The sequence below is a fragment of the Anser anser genome, assembly GCF_964211835.1.
Source record: "Anser anser genome assembly, contig: HAP1_SCAFFOLD_87, whole genome shotgun sequence".
Classification (NCBI taxonomy): domain Eukaryota; kingdom Metazoa; phylum Chordata; class Aves; order Anseriformes; family Anatidae; genus Anser; species Anser anser.
In genome coordinates, this window is record NW_028153517.1 from 320,842 (window position 1) to 341,628 (window position 20,787).

Consider the following 20,787-nt stretch of genomic DNA (forward strand, 5'->3'; position numbering starts at 1 on the left):
GATGACCCAAAAGTTACCTTCCAGTTTTATGTTTCTGATACATGTAGTTTTTTTTACAGCTTTATTTATTTATCATTAGGTGTAATCTTTCTTATATTACTTCAAATTTATCAGCATATAGGATTAGGATTGAAATTAGGATTCCAGTTATCAAGATACGAGTTTCAGTCAAACTTTCCTATAACTTTACCACAGTACAATTACTCTCAGCTTCTACCTTTTTTGTTTAGAGGTATGCACAGCTTCTGAAATTTCTCTATGATTTGCAGACATTATCTCAGTTCTACCCAAGTATTTTGATATTTCCTACAAGTTATTAGGCTCTTGAGAAACACACATTCCTTTTTTCTCCTTATACTCTAATGTTTTAGTACTTACTCTTTGTCCCATATTCTCACCCCAAAACACTGTAAAAGTGTTTACCTCATCTGGCAGTGAGTAAATGGTGATATTTTTTGAAAACTCCAGATTATCAAATAAAATAGTCCCTTGCTCTGGATAGACGTCATTGGTACATGCTGGATCAACAACCCAAGACACACTAACATTTCCATAGTTTCCTTGATTTCTTACAACTCTGTAAACAGCTAAAAAACATAAACAGAGTCAGTGTGCATATTCAGAGCAACAGAAATCAAAAAGGAACATCTGAAACATCTGAAACTGAGAAAAAGGAAATACAATAATAACCAATTTCACTTCTTATGAAACCAGTAACATGTTGGAGTGCTACAGAAAAGGACACACAAAGACAGATTACTAAAGCAGTGCAAACTGCTTTAATTTCACATGTTAATTCTTGCCTGTAAAAGTAATTGATAACTGAATAGATCAATTAAAATCACCCATAGGAAGATTTAACTCTATGTTTCTCTTATATAACACCCCATTCTTCATTCTCCACAAACAGAGCTACTACCTCCACGTTGCACTTTGCACATACATCAGTACTCCATCCCTCCTGTCTGGAAAATTCTCTAGCAATCCTTTTTACTCAGTTAATCCCTCTGTTTTTCCACACCCATACTTCTCCACTTCACTCTCCGCTGCTCATCTTGCTTGGCATTGTACCAATCTGTAAAGTCCTGAGTGGAGATTTTAGTAAGAAGTCTCCTAGACTTCTGTTATCCTAGAACAGGGAAAATAAGACTTGCAGAAGCAGACAGCAGATAAAGAAGTAACTCTAATAAAAAGGAATTACCGGTATGGATGACTTCTCCTTTGCTTTCACTTATTGTTACTGTTAGTTCGTAAGGTAGAAACTGAATGATACCATGCGGATCATCATTCTTCAAAATGGTTATATTGACCATTGTGGCATTCCCCAACTTGCCTGGCATTTCACTGTAGCCACTAAGTACCACAGAATATAGCTCATCCAGCTAGAAGAGGGAAACTCAGTCAGAACAAAAATACATATTCAACATCCACATCAAAAACAAAATGGTCTATAGTCCACAGTCCCCCATCAGGCAGAAAGGGATACAAACTTAAAATGAAATCACACACATTCTACATGCAATAAACGTTTGTATAATGCTATCAAATAAAGGAAATTGTTAGAACTTTCTATCTCTAAAAGCATCAGTTTCTCCAAAAGTCTATTATTATTATAAGCAAGGACTTATTTTGTGTACTTAATTTAGAATCGCATAATTTCACAAGTAATGTTTGTAACACACTCTGAAATGTAAATTTTCTTTCCTCCAAGACTTCTTAAGATTCCTGGCTTTGTAACAGGTAAAGCAAAGATTTTTAAACCATGGACAGCATGCTAATTTAGAAAGAATTGATCAACTGGCTTTATTAATCTAATGGGACATGGTACTTTCAAAAAAGTATCAGAGAACATTAGAAAAAAATATTGCATTTATCTATCTAGAAAACAGCATTACTCTACACTGGGGAGAACTCAGTGAAACTGGCTGGTGGTTAGCAGTAAAGAAACACACATGAACTGGTTCTTCACATACAATTCAATTAAACAATGGTGTTCAGTACTACAGAATGTCATGGATGCTAAAACCTTACCTGCGTTCAAAGCGTAACTGCTTCAATTAACAGAAAGAAAATCTGAAGGCACCCAAAGATACCATCCATTACTCCAGACATCCTTGGACTGCCCACCATTGGAGGCTGGGATGGCATTCTGGAGGAAAGTGATTATATATGTCCTGCTCATGTATGTGGCTTTTGGCCACTCTTGGAGATAGAAGAGTATAAAAGGACCTCCTTATTTTTTAGTCCTGACACTACAATTCGTATGTTTTTGCCTGAGCATTTCAGCAGGATGACTTACCTAGTCTAATAATACTGCTGTAAGCAGGGAAATACTTTTATCTCAGCCTGCTGATGAACTAGTAAAAACTGGGAATGGAACTATTAAATAACCCGCTGTTTTAGTGCCTAAGTTTTACTAGATTAACTTATGTTCCTGGCTTCTGTAGTGGAGTTCAGACTTCTTATGTCTCCTTTCTTTGGAGTATGTAGGGAAAAGAAACCTGAATTTCTACAGCAGCCTATGCAATTGAAGTTGGAGTTGCTGTGATCCCCTGATTTCCTCATCATATGGTCCTCCATCCCTCCTTCAATCCATGACTGATGACCACCTGGCCCTACAAAAAGATTATTAACCTTCCTAAAACCTTTATGTTTTGTAAAGCTGGCTTTCTGACATCTTACTCCTAGATCAGCTCATTAGCAGGATCAGACAAACACAACTAACTGCTTATGCAAAATACAGCATAGGAATGTGCATGTAAAGGCAGCAAAAAATGCTGAATCACAGCAGCTAAAATTTATGTTAACATAAATGTGGTAAAATCAAACCCTTGCAAACTTCCTGATGGAATCCAGGATGGCTGATGCACAGGAAAGGGAACAAGCTACAGAAAAGCAGAAAGCAAAGAGAAAAGCAACAGACACATGCCTCAAATTGTGCAGATTTCTGGGATTACAAAACAATAGAGATATCAGAGAAATGAATATTCAGGCAAGACTGACAAGACCTGATTTGTATTGATATAAAGTGCTTTCATATGGTGCTTGACTATCTTATAGGCCTTTCAGTCACTCCTCCTCTATCTATTTCTCACACTTAAGAAAAAGAAAGCCTTCAAATGTTACAGAAAAATTGCTGGTATTTACAGGTGAAACCATCTATATTTTAGTAAGTGACAAACAAATATGTATGTGAATGCAATTTAAAGAGAGAAAAATATTAATTCTTACCTCTGGAATCCCATCCATCCTTGTCAGTAGAGTAATTATGATCTCTCTTTCACCAGGCTTAAACTCCAGAATTCCTGTGCTTCCATAAAACTCATTATTATCTCTTGGTTCTACAGTGTAGCGCAGAAACTGTCTGATGAGGCTTCCTCTAGTGCGAACAATCTGCAGCTCAACAGACTCCCCTTCCTGCAAAAAAATAAAATTAATCTTTTTCTAGCACTCTGTTAGAACTAAGTCGTCTGTAATGTTTAAGTGACGTTACTCGGATAGCTACCTTGATGCTGTAGGGACCTCTGGAAGAGGAAGAAAATTCGAACACTCCTCCAGGATCATCGTTTTCCAAAATTGTAATTTCACAAGTAGTAAACCCGTATTTCAGTATCTGATTTTCCACACTGACCCTGAGAAAGGAGGGTAAGAGGTTTTTTTCAAGTTGCAACTCTGTTTAGCAAATCCATACAGAGGAGATCAGGATATTGACAAATTTTATGAATAAATTATGAAAGCCAACAGTTACCTACAAGGATTAAAACAAGTTAAGAATGATACAACATCAGAATGTTTTATCCATTCGTAAAAAATAAATAAATAAATAAATAAAATAAATAATTGCCTCTGAAGTAACTTTTTGTTTGTTTGTTTCTGATTAGCTTTTTATAGCTAGTAACTCTGTTGTTTGTTTGTCTGTTTTTGATAACACATGCACACAACACACAGGAAAAGAAACAGAATAGTGCCAGGAAAAAAAAAAAAAAAAGTTAGTTAAATTCAGAACTACTTTGTACTTGGATCAAGGTATAAAGGAAATTCCAAAATCACCTATGCTGAGATTACACTGAAAAGCATAAATTTCCATTATTGCTTTGTTTGTCAAAGTTTACTACTGACATAAAGAGGCAGAAATTTGACCCTCGATACCATGGATTTCATCCTCAGCTCTGTGTTAGCCTGCCTTCTGTAGATGTGGAGACTACCTGTAGGATCCCTGTCTGACTCTACAAAATGTTGGACCTGCTCTCAGTAGCTCAGACTCATTCCCCTTTCTCATTACTCCTTTAAAGCACATGCTGAATGGTGCAAGAATGAAGTACGTTGACCAAATACGCATACTTCAGATTCCTCTCAGTAAAGGATTTCTCTCTCTGGGCTTCTCCTACACCATCTTGATCGTACTCTGTGACAGGAATGGGCAGTATCTGATAACAGTAATGAACCTTGCATATTACTTGCTTGCCTTTCCTCAGAAGCAGTAATTTTCATCATTTTAAATTTCTTATATTAAAAATTCCAGAGAAGCACTATTGCAGGATGCATCAAGAATACACCTTCAGATTGATGGTCTGCATATGATTTATTACATGTAGTTTTAGGTACTTAGATTCCTTTGCATCTTTCACGTTTCCTGTCAGTATTGTATTTTTCAATGAAATCGTGGTCCTGCATACTGTACATATTTTTGTGCTTTCACTGTGCTACAACCTAGACTTTATCAAACACTATTTCATGAAGAAATGTGATCTATTATATCCAGTTTTTGAAATCAGGCCCAGAACTGTGTCCAGAAGCACGTTTTAAGTAACTGGAACCTACACACACAAAAACAACTTAGCATTGTTGTAGCACAGTCTACAGGACAGGGTACAGGATGCAAAATAGGTAATACCTATTTAATAGAGTAACGTGCTCATGTTTGTTACATGTTTAAAAAAAAAAAAAAGTCGGTAGAAAAAATAACCTGTGTTATATAAATTATATGCATGTTAGTCTAAATCAAGATAACTTTCCTTGTCTTTGACTAGAGAAAATTACTCTGTAACTCTAATCAGTTCAGCCATTTAGTTGGGGCAAACTGTATTTGTAGCAGTTTAAAACAATTAATTCATTATTCCATGAAACACTCAAATATCAAACACTGAGCCATGCATTCATAACTTTCATCATTCACAGATCCTACATAAAGAAATGCCTTCAAGCAAGAACCCCATGCCATCAAACGAAACACCAAAGGGGAAGCATGCGTTGTCTGAAGAGATGCAGAGACGTGATTCTTGGGGGGGAAAGAAATGATAAAGACAGTTTCTGTCCAAACCAACCACTTCTGAAACAAAGCATTGATTCACTGAGGACAGAAAACAGTTCACCGCACTTACCCAAAGAACACGACAAACCTTTCTGTCTCTACCCTGTCAACACAGAGGAAAAAAAAAAAAAAAAAAGAGGATGTAGAAAGTAATGAAAGTGCCACTTACTAAAATTTCAATACTACCCATCTTATAAAAGAACAAAAAACTAACAAAAGGGACAAAAAAAAAAAAAAGAAAAAGAAAAAAAAGAAGGCTTTCTTTTTACTTTCCAAAAGTTTATAATGTTCTTTTTATGGGAACCCTGCTTGCTTGGCATTTTCCTCTTGACAAAGGCCAGCAAGTGGGCAGTTCCCACTTAGGAGGAGTGACCCCATGACCAATTCAGCATGTCAAGAGCCACTCAAGGTGTTCCCTACCAAGCCCTCCTCAAAGAGCTTGATTACTGACTGCGTGATCACAACTGCAGCAGCCATCCACGATTATAACCCTTTATTAGGGAAATACATCTACGTGCCTCTGTGATATGGTGTTTCATCAGTCTGACAAAGTAATGATAAAAACAGATAAGCACAGAAAGAGTACTGATGGGTACACAAGGAAAAGTAATTAGGCACAAAATCACAGCAAACCTCATTTACAACAATTTTTTAGTTAATCAGATTACCAAAGTAGTATATATACATGTATAACATAAATACAAATATAAGAAAGAGAAGCAGAAGGAGAAAAAGGGGAAAAAGAGGGGACAAGGAAATAAAGGGACAAAAAAAAAAAAAGAAAAAGGGGAAAGGAAAAGGTATTTGCTAATCAAAAGGTTAAAAAATTAAATCAAGTTTCAACCAAGCATTTATAACAAAACTGCCACATGAAGTCAGTCAAAAGGGCAGCATTATTCTGCAATAGTAATCATGTATTTTGGCTTTCTTAATCAAAAATACATTAAATACAAAAACTGTATCGTCTATCAAAGCACCAAAAACAGATTAAAACAGTGTTTGTAAGGTGATAATTGGGCTCCACTAATCTCAAAAATAATTTAAATTTGGAATTCAATACAGACAAGAGTTCACTCTAAATTCTGAGAAGTAAATACATTCACAGACGTTCTTTCGAATAGGAAGTCTGAATTAATTGAAATTTGTTATTGATATTCACTGAAGCTAGGTATATATTGAGACATTCTCCCTTCCCTCAGAAACATGCAAAAGCATTCAAAAAACAGCAAAATATTAACACAATGAAAAGATCAAGGAGAAGATTCCAGAGTTGGTAATGCTAAAATTTAATTATAGCGCTAAGCTGTTAGTAAAATAATTTACAACAGAAAATAAAAATGAATCACTATATCAAGTGAGCTTTTGATATGTATTAAACCTAGACAGCTTTCAGGTCAGGAAGCAACCAGTAAAATTCAGTCCATCAACTGGTAAAAAAGAACATTGTTCAGGTGGTTTCTCCATACAAACCCCATCTTGAACACCTGGATCCTTTTATTTATTTACTTATTTGTTTGTTTGTTTGTTTATTTATTTATTATCTGGTCATTTTTTTTCTCTGGCTGATATCATGAGTGGTCAGACCGCTATCACTGCCCTGGCACAGTAATGTTAGTTACTTCTCCAAAAAGTCATAAAACATCCTATGCAGAAACTTAATAGAAGCAGCTAGGTTTAGGTTTCCAGCTCCAAGATGCTGTTAAGCAAACAATGAATGAACGAAGCTGTGGCTGCCCCATCCCTGGAGGTATTCAAGACCAGGTTGGATGAGGCTGTGGCCAACCTGATCTAGTAGGTGCCATCCCTGCCCATGGCAGAGGGGTTGGAAGTGGATGATCTTTAAGGTCCCTTCCAACCTGAGCCATTCTGTGATTCGAAGAATGGTGCACTCAGTAGTATTCTTTATATCTATACTCTAAGGCATATACATGTAACTTTTCATAACATAGAATGCATATCCCTAACAAGAAATTTTTAAAAAATAGTATTGAAAAAAAAAAGAAGAATTAAGAGAACAAAGATAAATTAGGAAAGTACATTTTAAATTTAAATCCAAAATGTTTGTTGTAAAGTATTCTCACAGGTTTACTTTTTTCTAGGAATAATAAAAAAAAAAAAAATCCCAATTCTATTGTTTTGAACAATTACATTGTAATGCAATTATCATACTCACATCCTGCAAACTTTTATCCTTTTAATCCAAATGCTTGCTTTTCGGTTCAGTGTACTCTTCATGTGCTAAACCTAAGTCCATACAGGGCTAAACCAGGCAAGGTGAAGCGTTCAGCAAATAGCTGCATAATACTTCCAGCAGCCAGCTCAGATCGACCCGGAGGAGCTACGGGGCTGGACACAGGGTCCGTGCCACCAGAGAGCTGCCAGGACACCAGCCCCATCCCCTGCCACGTGCACTTCCAACCTCGAAGAACAGAGGGGCGTTCATATACCACCCTTACACCACGGAGGAGATGCTCCCAGACTGCCTGACACTACACGGGTCCAGTTCAGTCCCGTTTCACTCCTCGTGGTATGTGAAACCAGCTCTTTAGGTGTTCCTCTGACAGCAGTATGGAAACAGGACAAAGAGGGCTATTCAGAAGCAGCAATAAAAGTTAAAACAGCTGCTTTGACATGGTGGCTTAACCGTGGCCAGCAGCTCCTCCAGCTAGTGAAAAGAACTCTTGACCAGGAATAAGGTGATACCAATCACTGGGAAAGCCACTTCCCTGTTTTTATCCTCAGCTTATTTTTTCCTGTAAAATGGCTATGTATGGACATGAAGTTTCATATCGTCACAGACAGTAAACCCTGGCAATGCTTATGATGCTGCCAAAAGAAATACAACCTCAAAGTGTGTAAAGCATTTCTTATACAACAAGACTAATGTGAAATGACTGATCATTAGGGAAATTCTTTCAGTAAAAAAAATCATAATTATTATGTAGCAAGAACTACAGATGAATTAGGACAACTGACAGGAGCTTCAAAATGTTTCTTACACTTTTTTAAACATGCAGTACAAGAAAATAGGAGAAATTAGAGTTTTGACTAAGTTTAAGGTACCATGAGAATTTCAATGTTAAGAACTAACTAGAACCACAAAATAATTAAATAAATAAATGAAAAATAGCTTTGAAGTTAATAACTTTTGACAAAATCTGGAATTTCTGCAGAACCTGAGTGTTCTGAAAGACACATGAGAAACTTAATTTCCACTGTGAATCTACATGGCTGTCATTATTAAACCACACTTCTCTAAAAGACTTTCTTTTCTATCAGGGTATCTCAAAAAGGGGGAAGTGAAATTGCTTGTGGAACATTACTCAATTTGCTTGCATTCAGTGTTCACCCCCTCTTCAATTTTTTCAGGATTATCTACTGATTTAATTAGAGGCAGGCTCTAGCTCTAAAGAACTGCATTAAAGTAGGATTTGCCACATTAGACTTTCCATAGTGCCTCTCATCAGAGGAAACACCTTCTCTCCAGGTTTAATCCATCATTTATTTGATTTTTGAGGCTATTTTAATTTTTCTGAGTCATAGCAGGAGAGATATGTTGTTATTTTGAGAAGTAATGAAAACAAGCAGTAGGTGTCCAGCGCACTCATTTCAACATTCTACTATTTTCAAATGACTTTTTCCCCGTTAAAACGCAGTCTGATCAAACCCTTGAGGCATCCCTGGAGGTTTTCAAGGCCAGGTTGGACTAGGCTGTGGGCCGACCTGATCTAATGGGTGGCATCCCTGCCCATGGCACTGGGGTTGGAAACTGATGATCTTTAAGGTCCCTTCCAACCCAAGCTATTCTGTGATTCTATGAAAATTTACATAAGTAAGATAGATATGGTTTTGAAACAGACACTAACCAAAGGGAATTACCAAGTAAGGAGAAAATCCTAGCTCCATTAAGCAGTATGGCAGTGAGTAACCCACAACACATAAACCCTTAAGCCCTGTCCATCAACACTACACAGTGATTTAAATGGCCCTCCTATGCTTTTCTAACTTTTTGACATGTAGCAACCTCTAAAACCCAAAAATGTTTAAAAACTGCCAGATATTTCACAGTGAAATAGTCAAGTCTGTATTTTACATTTGTAATTTTCAAAAAATTACTTCATAACTCATAGGTCTAATCATTTTCCACATAAACTGATGACAGAATGTCAGCCTATGGAAATCTGTATCCCATCACAGAAATCACTAGAACAATAAAAATCTTCAAATAACGTTGCTTCAGTTTATTATATATAGTAAATGAGATTTATGTCGTAACATATGCATATGGATCTGTTCTGGCATCCTAACTTCCATGAGTTAAGACTCAAAAAATGCTGGAGCATAAGGACTGCCTAAACAGTTGTCTGTTTGTTGATTATCACTTCCACAAAATAAAAGTGATTTATCCCCAGATCCCAAAGTCTCCAAGTTCTCAGTCTCACCACCACTCACTCATGAGCACAAACACAGGCCACGTCCCCAGCCCACATACCCTGCAGGTTCTGGCCCTCTGGTTGTGCCAGGTGCCAAACTGATAGCTGTCTGCACCTTAACTGGGGGGCTGATAACTGCCAGTGAGAGATTACGTTGTGTAGAAGGAAAAAACAGCAATCAGATTTAAAAAAAACTGATTTCTGTTTGTGCTTACCAGGTAAAATGAACAGCCCTAGTATGCATATATGCTCTCACAAAGCACACACACAATTTCCATGGCCTGTTCCACCTACATTCATCAAGAAGACCAAGGTCTTTCCTTTCTCACATAGATTTCACTACAGACATCTGGTTTTATTTATGCTTGGTCTCAATTCAGGCCTATTCAGATAGGGCAGGCATTCAACCTGAATCTGCTCCTAAAAAAAGAAAATATAAAGAAGCTTCAGCAGATACAAGACTCTCTTGCTCCTTCATTACTCATCATTACTCATCTGTGTTCTTTGGAATCATATTTTTCATGTTATACATTTTCCTCCAGTTTGTGGACAAAATTCAGAGCTAGTTTTAATATCTGTGGTCTAAGTATAGAGAGCATAAAGCAAGAAAGGATAACATTGTTTTTAATGGCTTGGAAAAAATATAGTTATGGATGCACTTAAAGCTTATTTAAAATTGAACTGCCTTGACAATACCACTAAGCCGTAAATAATACATCCTTGTTAGAACTAATTATTTTGATTATTTTACCCGTGCTATTAATAATTGCAATACATTGAATGCTTATGAACATATGTCTATGTCTGTAGTTTCATTAAAGTTCTTACATGCTTTCTTTTCTCGCTGACTTATGCTACAATTTACGGAACAGTACAAGCACATCTACAGCACAGTGCATCTTTGTTTTCATGCTCATTCACTACTGCTGTGAGGTGCTGGCTGCCAGCCTCGGAAACTGAAATCTTCTATTTGTCCACAAAATACCAACCAGGCTGAAAGCAATAGCACGGGCGTACACGTAACCCTGCCAGTATCCTTCAACCCTAATTTGAAGAGTCATGTCTAGTACTGAAAGGATGATCTCTGCAGTCATTTCATTCTTGGCTTCTGCTAATTAGTTGAAGTGAGGGATGCTACCAAGGTCTAGAGAAAAGTTCAGATTCTATCTCCTCCTTGCTTACTTCTTTTTCCAGGACAGACCACCTGTTCCTCGGTTCACTCTCTGACCCTGCCAAGTGTGGGAAAGCTGCTTACTGTTGGCACACTTTTCACCATCCACTTCATGATCAACAGAGCCTACGGCTTGCACCATACACAGCAAAAGCAGAACACTGGTTGTATTTGTTCAGCTGCCAGTTCAATCCCTGTTGCAGCCACCATTTTCAAGGTATAGCCTACAGTTGTAACTCAGGATAAATGGCAGAAAACTGTACTTTCACACACGTGAATCAAAAAAGTTACCCTTTCATGCTGCTTACTTCTATCTACTTACTTGTTTACCTCAATACCACTCTGCATTCTTGGCCACCTTACACTCAAAACTTGAACCATCATTTCTAATCCTAGTTTCCCCCTTTGTGCCAGAGACTCTAAAAAAATTCCTTGAGACAAACCAGTTTCTCCCACAGAAAGAAAGCGGAGAACTGCTTGCAATAGTCTCTGTTTTTATTCTGAAAAGGATTGCCTTTTTAATGTAATGAGTAGCCAAGGTAGAATAAAATAACTAGTTCTGAACTACATGCATTAACCAGCCACCTTTTAATCAAGCAAGCCAATCCCGCAAAGGAATAACATCTTCCCTGTGTGCCATAAAGATGTTCGAAAACCATGTTTTCTGAAATGGGATCTTCTAGTGATCAACAACAGCGTGAGGAGCTTCTTGCCTATTGTTTGCTAATGTGGAATCACTGTGGATATCTGTTGTGGATATCTAAGAGCTAGCCTACGCTTCCTGTACAGAATAAAAATACTTCTTCTGCATAAGGTAAGGACTATGTAAGTAGTAGATGTTCAGTGTGGAAGCTGGTGCTGGCAGACCACTGTAGTATGTTTTCAGTAAAAGTGGAAAATGTACCTTAGACAAATAGGAGGTAATACAAGAGCACGTGTGGTGGTATTTCTGTATTTACTTATGTAACTGAGCTGTGGGAAGCAGGACAGACGATATAGCCAAGACACTCTTGTTAGTAACTCAAAGAGGGAAAAGACTCCTGATTATAAACTAATTTAAGTTTTCTGAACAGTGTTCACATGCAGATAATAGTATCACCTGAGGGCCCTTACAGCCTGTTATCCTAAAATCCTCCACTAGATGAGAAGGGAGACCAGAACACTGTGCTTCAGAAACCCCACTGCATTCTCATTAGCAGAAGACTGCAATAATAGTCACACTGGGATATTCTGGGGGCTATGAGCTGACAGAAGTATCTAATTATCAAGGAATATTGAACATGCAGATCAAACAAACTGCAAGTCTAATTCTACAGTGACACCCAAGTTATAAATGTTTTTTCTGACAGAAAAAGTTCTGCATTGCTTTTTAGTTCTCACTTTAGTTTTTCCCATTATCTTACTAAATATTATTTTTCCGAAAAAAAAAAAGTGTTAAAACCAAGAGCTATAAAAAAGATCAAAACTGAAAGAACTTTCTAAATAGCATACAGAATTTTCATGAAAATATAAACAGTTAAGTCATTAGATAATAAATGCAAAATGGTTTCTTACATTGATCTCCAGTCAAAGAACCCATACACAGTCTGAAACAAGGGCCCACTATTTCTTCAGACACATATCAACACAATGCAAGCAATACCATGTAATTAACACTGTGCTAATCTGTTATGCATAAATTGAGTACTGCAGCTGATACATATGAATAGAGAATAGGGTACAATACCTGTCCAAAGTTAATAACACAGTTTCGTTCATTTCAGGTACATCATCAGCTTTAATGGTGATGTTAATTGTGGTATCACTTTGTCCAGATAAGAAAACCACGGAGCCGTTAAAAGGACTTATATCATCCTGTGTTACCGCCTTTTGATTGGGACCAGAGGGTTTCAAACTCCAGAACACAGTTGCTTGACCATCAGTCCCATCTCGATGCAATGCAATGGAAACCTGTGAAACACATTAATTTGTTGTGACTTGCAAAAGTAGATGCAAAACCGATTACTCCCTTGCAAATTACTATTTGAATAAATAATAATAAAAACAAAAGTTTGGCCAGTTCTAATTTGAGAATGGGAAATGATCTATCTTATTCAGGATTTGTCTCAGTCCTACTTTACATGACTATGCTCGCAATTGGTGAGAGAGACTAACTGCAGTATCTTTTGCTCTGTGTGAGCATCAAGGGCTAACTGGTTTTAGATACTTACACAGAAAGCAAAGACCAATCTCAGTTCTCTGGAAATCAGTAACAGATTATTTCAGAGCATTTTTTTTTTTTTTAAAGAAGAGAATATTTAGGATAAGACAGAACTTACAGGAAGGCTTTTCCTCACATTAATTGTCAAATGCTACACTGAATACAGCAAACTCCACCTTCTCCAAATAAGTTTTCCATAGCAAAAGACAATATAAAAAGGCTTACTTACCAGCGTAGCAGGGGAATCTTCTGGTTCAGAAAGAATAATCGGTAGATTGCTAATAAAGCCTATTTCTCCATTTGCAATATCTGGAGTAATCCTCAAAGAAATATTTCGAATTTCGCCTAATCTAGGACTCACAGATGGGACTAGAGGAATTCTATTCACCAGTTCAACTCCTTCCAGCTGTAGGAAAAAGTAAAAGAAAAGTGAGAAATAAGAAGCCTCAGCACCAAGTCAGAACAGTTCTGACATTTCAGAGTAATTTTCATATAAAGGAAGTATACATCTCCAGAGCAAATTCTTCCTACTGATAGCACTGCTGTTATAAAAATTTGTAAGTAGACATGTCAAAGAAATTAAGTGGATATTGTTGAGCTGTCAGCAGAATGGTACACCTCCCAGACAAATCATGTTAGTGTATGTAATTAAACACAGATCAAGCCAGAGAGAGAGACTCTGTTCCAGATCAGCTGATACATTACTAGAGCTATTAACAACAGTCATTGATGAGCAGCATAGGCAATTGTCTAACATCATTTTTTGTGGCTTGCATTGATAAAAATCTAGGGAAATCACTGAAGTCATAATAATTTACAGCCCTTGATCAAACAGCCAAATAATAATCCACTTTTCTTTCCTCTCCACAAAATTTTAAGGAATTCTCTATCTAAGAACTACCAGAGCCACATTAAGAATTTAAATTCAGTACAGTATTTCAAAACTGTATTTTACTTGTCACTGCATTTCTGATAGATTATAGATACTAAGAGGAAATAGATTTTTTTTCATCCTTTTCTTTAAAAGGGAAGCATCACTCGCTAAGCCCAGCACCAGTAGTGACACACCAAGGAAAGCAGAACTTGCCTGTTTAATTATTTCCTTTAAATATTATTTATTCCATGTGATTCTGTCTACATGCATCATTACAATAAATGTTTCCATAACAGATTTGCATATATTTCTGTGAACATTTCACTGGGGCATAAACTCCCACTGACATTTTTTCTTGGAGTTATCAGGTGTTATCATAGAGTAAAGCTTTATTTTTTGGGGATAAAATAGTGGCCTTTCTTAAATTCATATAGTAATCATGGTTCACCATTTCAAAAGATGATTTTTAAAGTCTTACAGTTCTTGAAACCAAACTCTATAAATATGTGGGCTGTATCATATTTTGTTCCACAACTGCTTGAGTAACACCCAGAAATATGCATGAACATTTATCTGATGATAGATGGAAATGTTTTACAAATACTGTATTTAGTAACTGATTCTCAACCATTCCAACTTGTTATCAAAAGTCTGAAGAACAGATGATGGCACTGTTTGTTTCTCCTCTTTTCTGAGCTTTCTCCTAGCATAGGCCCCGATTCTGCAATTAACAGGATGAAAGTGCACCATTGTGCGGTTATTAGCTCAGTAAACTTTCTGAAATACTACACAGCCAAAACAATTTGCTCTATTTAAAGTGTATGCTGTATTTGGATCCTGTATGGTACCTTTGGAATAAAGTAATAATCAATAAAGAACAGAGATTTTACTCTTTCTGCAATGTTTCCTTTAGTACCTTTTAAAGGAAACCAGTACAAAGAGAAAAAAATATATAGTTATTTGAACAATAACAATTAGTTTATGAGCTTAATTTTCAGAGTTAATCTTCCTAGCTATACCAAAAACCGCATCTCTGATTACAGCACGTTATTTAATTGAAGGTGTCACTAAGGAATATATCTCACATTAACATTATCTCCTGTACCTTTATTCATCCTACAGTTTCATTTGCTTCTCTGCTGATTCCTGAGTCAATTCTTTATTTTGCCTAAGTACAACTCATTCTAAACATGTTCACTGAGATTATCATTTATTCACGATGCAGAAGGATTGTCACAGTGATAAATAGTGGTGTTTTCCTTCTCTATGAGTTTCTAAATTAATTATTTGAGCTGGAAAGCTCCTCTGATTTAATTTCTTCAAACAAAGATTTTATTTATAGTTCATGGAGAAAGTACAGAAAAAAAAAAAAACAGATTGGAATCTACAGTTTGAAAATCCAGGCAAAGTGCTTGGAATGACTGAACATTCTGAAATATTTATCAGATGTGTGTCTTGACTACAGTCAAAGGACAAAAAAAAAAAAAAAAAAAAAAACATTGAATACATGGAATTAGACATTTAAGAATTTTGTGGATCTCTCAAACCTCTTGCAATCATAAAACATACTAACGTGTTCTAGTATTTCAGAAGGCAATTCCTAATCTAACTGTGAATGCCATAAATAAATAAATAAATAAAATTGCATATTAGATAAACAATATAATTCTGGCAAAACTTTTTGTTCTCATTATTCCTCCTGTAAGAGAATGTAGGGAGAAGGATGTGGAGGGAGGAAATCTTTCAAAGGTCTTAGAAGTGATTACAACGTCTTTGGTAGACTATAAGGAAAATATAAAACCTGGCAAATTTGAAATTCATGGATATAACATCAACACCTTCAACGATGATAAAAGTTATCTTTTACAAATTGAGATAGAAAAAAAAAAAGGAAAGAAAAAAGTGAAGAAAACTATACAGGGAAAAAAAAAAGTAAGTTCTCCTAACAAATTTATATATAAATGCAATATAATATACATATAATATATAATGTATATTTGACCCTTTTTAATTTAGAATAGTTCAGCTGGAAGAGCAAAGATCACAGTATCACAGAATTGTAGGGGTTGGAAGGGACCTGGTCAGGCTGGAGAGTTGGGCAGGAAGAAACCAGATGAGGTTTAACAAGAGCAAGTGTAGAGTCCTGCATTTGGGAAGGAACAACCGCAAGTATCAGTACAGGCTGGGGGATGACCTGCTGGAGAAGGACCTGTATCAAGCCCAAGATACATTTACTTGCATGTCATTTCTGAAATTTTTCCTGCTTCAGTAATTTAATTTTAAGAACCTTATTTTTTTCACGTTCCAAGTCAGAGGCCAAGCAGAAACATGCTTCAAGGGGCAAGCAACAGACAACGCTGATCTCATTTTGATAAATTCCATGATTAGTACCTGAATCCTCTTTAGTTTTAAAATTTGTTTAATTACTAATGATTAGGGATAGAAAACTTTATAGCATAGTTATGAAAGATGTCTTTTTAAATAAGAAAATCTTTGCTTCAGAGCTAAGCACTTTTTTTTTTTTTACAGGAATGGTCATTTAAATTACAGTCAAGGGGAAGGATCAATTATTGAATCATATTCCTCATATTAAATAAGCTAAAAAACAAAAACAAAAAAAAAACAGCTGAGATACCTGTATGAGGAAATGAGCACCATTTTGAAGAAATGCATCTTTTCTTATTGGTATACTCAAAGTATGATGTGTTTTTCCTTCTGGAAACAGGAGGATGCTGTTTCTAGACATATTTAGAATGCCATCTTTTGCTCTCTCAGGATCCAGAGCTCCAGCTGGAATATACAGTGCAGTATAAACTAACTGCACATTTCCAACTGTTCCTTTCTCCCTTACAAAACTCAAGGATAAAAAGCGTCCTGTTGGATTACTTTCAATCTTCTGATTCTCCAAAGGATAAAACTTTATTACGCCATAAACATCATCGCTGTCCTGAATGTAAAACAAAAGCTGCAAAACAGAAAACAGCATCACTTACTCAATGCTACAATTAATATACACCACAGTTTTCACGTTTTCATGAAAGTATGTCCTGACTGTCATCATACATTTTTATCGTTAGTGAATTGGCACTCAAGAAAGAAATCAGATTGACAGCCCCAAAGTGTTGCTTGTGCACAAGCAGCACACCACTGATAGCAGCAACTTTCCTGCTATGCCTCATCTATGTCAGAATGAGCTTTGAATAACTGATTTTTGGTTCAGCAGCCAAAGTGAATAATTTGAATATATTTCAGACTGTGAAAAAATCATTTAATTCACCAAATTCATTCCAATCATATGTTCAAAAAGCAAAGTAGGGACCTGAGTCACAGAATTGTCAGTAATGCTAATTACCCCTTATTTAAAAGTTCAGAGGTTAGTCTTAATCACTAAGCCATCCTCTTGAAGCTGTTACTCTGTGTAAAACATTCCAGTACCTACAGCAAATAAGCAAGTGAAAATAAATGCTCAACCTTCTCTTAGCAAGCAACCAATCAAGATAGCAGTTATGCAATGATATTTATGATGGGAATATTCTAAGCTAAATGCTACTGCATTAAATAGGTCTGGCCTTATAAAATATGTTAAGCCAAAGACTTTGGATGTGGCTCTTTATACTGAGAATACATCAGCTTGCTTCACTTAAACTCAAGCACAACTACTTCAATTTAGCCAATCCACCAAAACTGGTGGATCCTAATCCTAATCCTACTCCCTAATTATTATCTATCACCTCCTCAAAACAAGTTCTGAAATCAAACTTACCTCAGATGGTTCGCTGACTTCTGCGCCTCCCTGTATTGTATGAGCTAAGAGCTTCAGAAGATAGGGCTCTGCTTCTTCTGGTATGTTATCATCAATAATGGTCAGTGAAAGTGTGACCAGCATCTGTCCTTGATCAAAATGTATCTCCCCGGTCTCTGGAACAAGGTCTGCAGTCACAGGTGACAGATCACTGCTATTTCGAGTTATGACCCAGGTCACAGAAACATTTCCATGTGTTCCACCATTTCTTACGATCGTGATCCCTTCAAACCTGTGGTTTTGAATGAAAATAAAAATCTGTAACATGCAATTATAATTAATATCGGTTTACTTAGCTATCTGTTCCCTGGAAGATTTATACTGACTTCAGTGGAATCGATATTAACTGCTGCTACTGACATTTGAGTCAGGACTTAAAATTTGTGAAATCATACCACAGAAGTAGACTTTTCTCAGGTTGCTTATTCATGAGATAATATACATAAAGACATGAGTAATATATCTAAAGACATTAGTTAAAATTTATTTTGTTTACAGTAAGAAAGATACTGAGAAGAGGAAAGTTGGCATGTTTATATTTTTTCTCAGGAAAGATGTTAAATTTCAGAAAACTTTTTCTCAACTAAATTTCTACACTGTTTTATGGACTATATCAAAATACAATTGTCAGGCATGAGTGTTTAAATAATGATTTTATTTAAAATAAAGTGACTCAACTATTTGCCTATGCACTGAAATATAATTTATCAATATTTGTGATTATGGAAATGTCACGTTTCCTGTATCTGTGTATAAGAAAGAAAAAAAAAAAAAGTGAATATTGAAGTGCTGGGCTCTACATACTAGAAATTGTTCATAAAATCATAGGTTGATACATTACCTCTTTCTCTGGGGATGAACCACCATCACTAGCTAGCAGTGGACATTTTTACTAAAACTGGCAATATTGTATAGATATTAGTTCTGCTTGTAAAGATTTGTGTGGAGATTTGTTTTTAATTTATCTGTAAAATTACATGTATTTAACTTTTTTGGAAGTCTATGGGTATTCAGTACTTCACAGAAGACACTCACCACCATTTTTTAACCAGAGACTGACTTTAAATACAGTATAGACAAAGATTTACTGGGAAAGGAAGCCTGAAATATATTTTCCACTTGTATGAATGGGTGTGTGGCCGCATCACAACTTCACTGATCCATCTTTTAGATTAAGGGTTTTTCAGTATTTTGATAATGTCATTAAATATTTACAGTTCTCATATATAGTTCATAAATATTAAAATACTTCTGCATAATTAGACATTTTCTCCCTTGAAAATTCTATATCGTTTATAATAATTACACAGTAGGTGATTTCTATATTAATTTTTCACTACTGATTTTATAATTACTGTCAGTGAAATCCTAAGGATGCTTTACAGTGCCAAACAAATCCCTTAACATGACGAGATACTGTTTGAAGATCTGTAGTACCTTGAAATTTGGTCTTCATCAATGATAACAGTTTGAGTAAACAGGATACTGTTGATTGAAAGCACTCCATAGGGTTTATCATTTGGTTGGATGGTGACGTGAACAACAGATGGATTAACCAAAACAGCATCTCCCTGTAACGTGTCCTTAAGGAGCATAATTTGGAAGGTCTCAGCAATTTCTGGTATGGCATCATCAAGGATCTTGAATTTCATATATACTTCATGAACTAGAGGTGTGAAGACAATAGTTGTATTTGGCTGAAGATCTAGGAAGTCTAAATTGAGCTGCGCGTGTGCTGTTGAATTCCCAGTTATGATGGTGTAACTGACGGAGACTTCACATTCATCAGGTCCAATTAATTTTCCACTGTCATCCTTACCACGAATCACTTGAATTGTGAGCATTTCGACTTCCTCAGGCACCATGTAAGTGCTCTGAGCAAATCGCACAGGGCTGTCATTTTTCTTAATATTAATCTGAACAGAATTCCTTGTGGTGTTGATTTCAGCCCCTCCCTCCACACTCCTGAGATGAACAACAAACAATTCATCATTTTCAGGTATCTGGAAAAATAATAGTAGCAACAGGGTGTAAGTCCCATTTCAAATATATGCAGAACACTTACTTAGAAATATGTTATGTATATTTAGCAATAAAGGGAAATAATACAAACATTACAACCCTTTTCACATTAAAATAAACAGGCAAAAAGAAACTCGCTTGCAACTTTGAAAATCCCTTCTCAAAATTGAATGTTTCCATTTTCTAAGACATACTTCTATGCTATGGAAATATGAAAAAGTGGGAAAAGACAAAAAAAAAAAAAGGGCAAACAAAAACTAGGCAAGAATCAGATGAAGCTCTATCTTTCCAACTAGAGAGTGTGAGGAGATCCAAACTCAACTTGTGGAAGTTGCTCTGCTTGGACACAAGTGTTCCTGACAGTTATTTAGTCTGACATCTTTATTTGCTGATGTTAACACCATTTTACATCTATGCATGCCTGAAAGAACAGAGGAACAACATATGAACACAACCTACCTTGGCCCTTTTGTTCCTATTCAACGGGAAAAAGAACAGTTCCTACTTTCAGACAGACTCACATTCCCAGCACAGCTTCAGTCACAGCTCTGAGAATGTGCTTGCTGATGCTTATCTATTAATTAGACTTTGGCATTTCTACATGTGGTTTGTTTAGAACTGCACTTTAGTTTTAGCTCTTTAGTCTCTAATAACTGATGCAGCAGACAAAAAAGAAGGGTTTATAAGCCTTGAATTGCAGAATTTAATATTTTTTACTTTATATTATTACATTTTATTCCCCAGTCTTGATAGGCTAAGTCTGTTGAACTGGAAAATATCATTATTTTATTAATACAGAGAGATTAGAAGGAAATATTTAAATATTACATAAGATCCTCACATCTCATTCTTGTTGTGGACTCTCAGAAAAAACAGTATTATTTGCTTCTGAGATAAATTCCACAACAAAATTGCTTATGTGTTACTAATGGCATTGCTTTGTTATAGGGCTGATGAATCCTTTCCATGTAGTT

The 20,787-nt window shown here is 36.0% G+C and overlaps 1 protein-coding gene across 1 annotated transcript in view; it reads right to left on the minus strand.

Annotated features, from left to right (window-relative positions):
* LOC310892006 (adhesion G-protein coupled receptor V1-like) overlaps nucleotides 1-20,787 on the minus strand; it is a gene marked incomplete at its 5' end in the record, with an annotated part of 72,902 nt that overhangs the window by 48,239 nt on the left and 3,876 nt on the right. Inside the window, 10 exons of the mRNA XM_083854197.1 lie at nucleotides 424-587; nucleotides 1,202-1,382; nucleotides 3,232-3,417; nucleotides 3,506-3,632; nucleotides 5,382-5,414; nucleotides 12,642-12,865; nucleotides 13,345-13,521; nucleotides 16,625-16,954; nucleotides 17,753-18,023; nucleotides 19,229-19,794. Coding sequence (XP_083710323.1) covers nucleotides 424-587; nucleotides 1,202-1,382; nucleotides 3,232-3,417; nucleotides 3,506-3,632; nucleotides 5,382-5,414; nucleotides 12,642-12,865; nucleotides 13,345-13,521; nucleotides 16,625-16,954; nucleotides 17,753-18,023; nucleotides 19,229-19,794 — 2,259 coding nt within the window. The remainder of the gene's footprint in view (nucleotides 1-423; nucleotides 588-1,201; nucleotides 1,383-3,231; nucleotides 3,418-3,505; nucleotides 3,633-5,381; nucleotides 5,415-12,641; nucleotides 12,866-13,344; nucleotides 13,522-16,624; nucleotides 16,955-17,752; nucleotides 18,024-19,228; nucleotides 19,795-20,787) is intronic.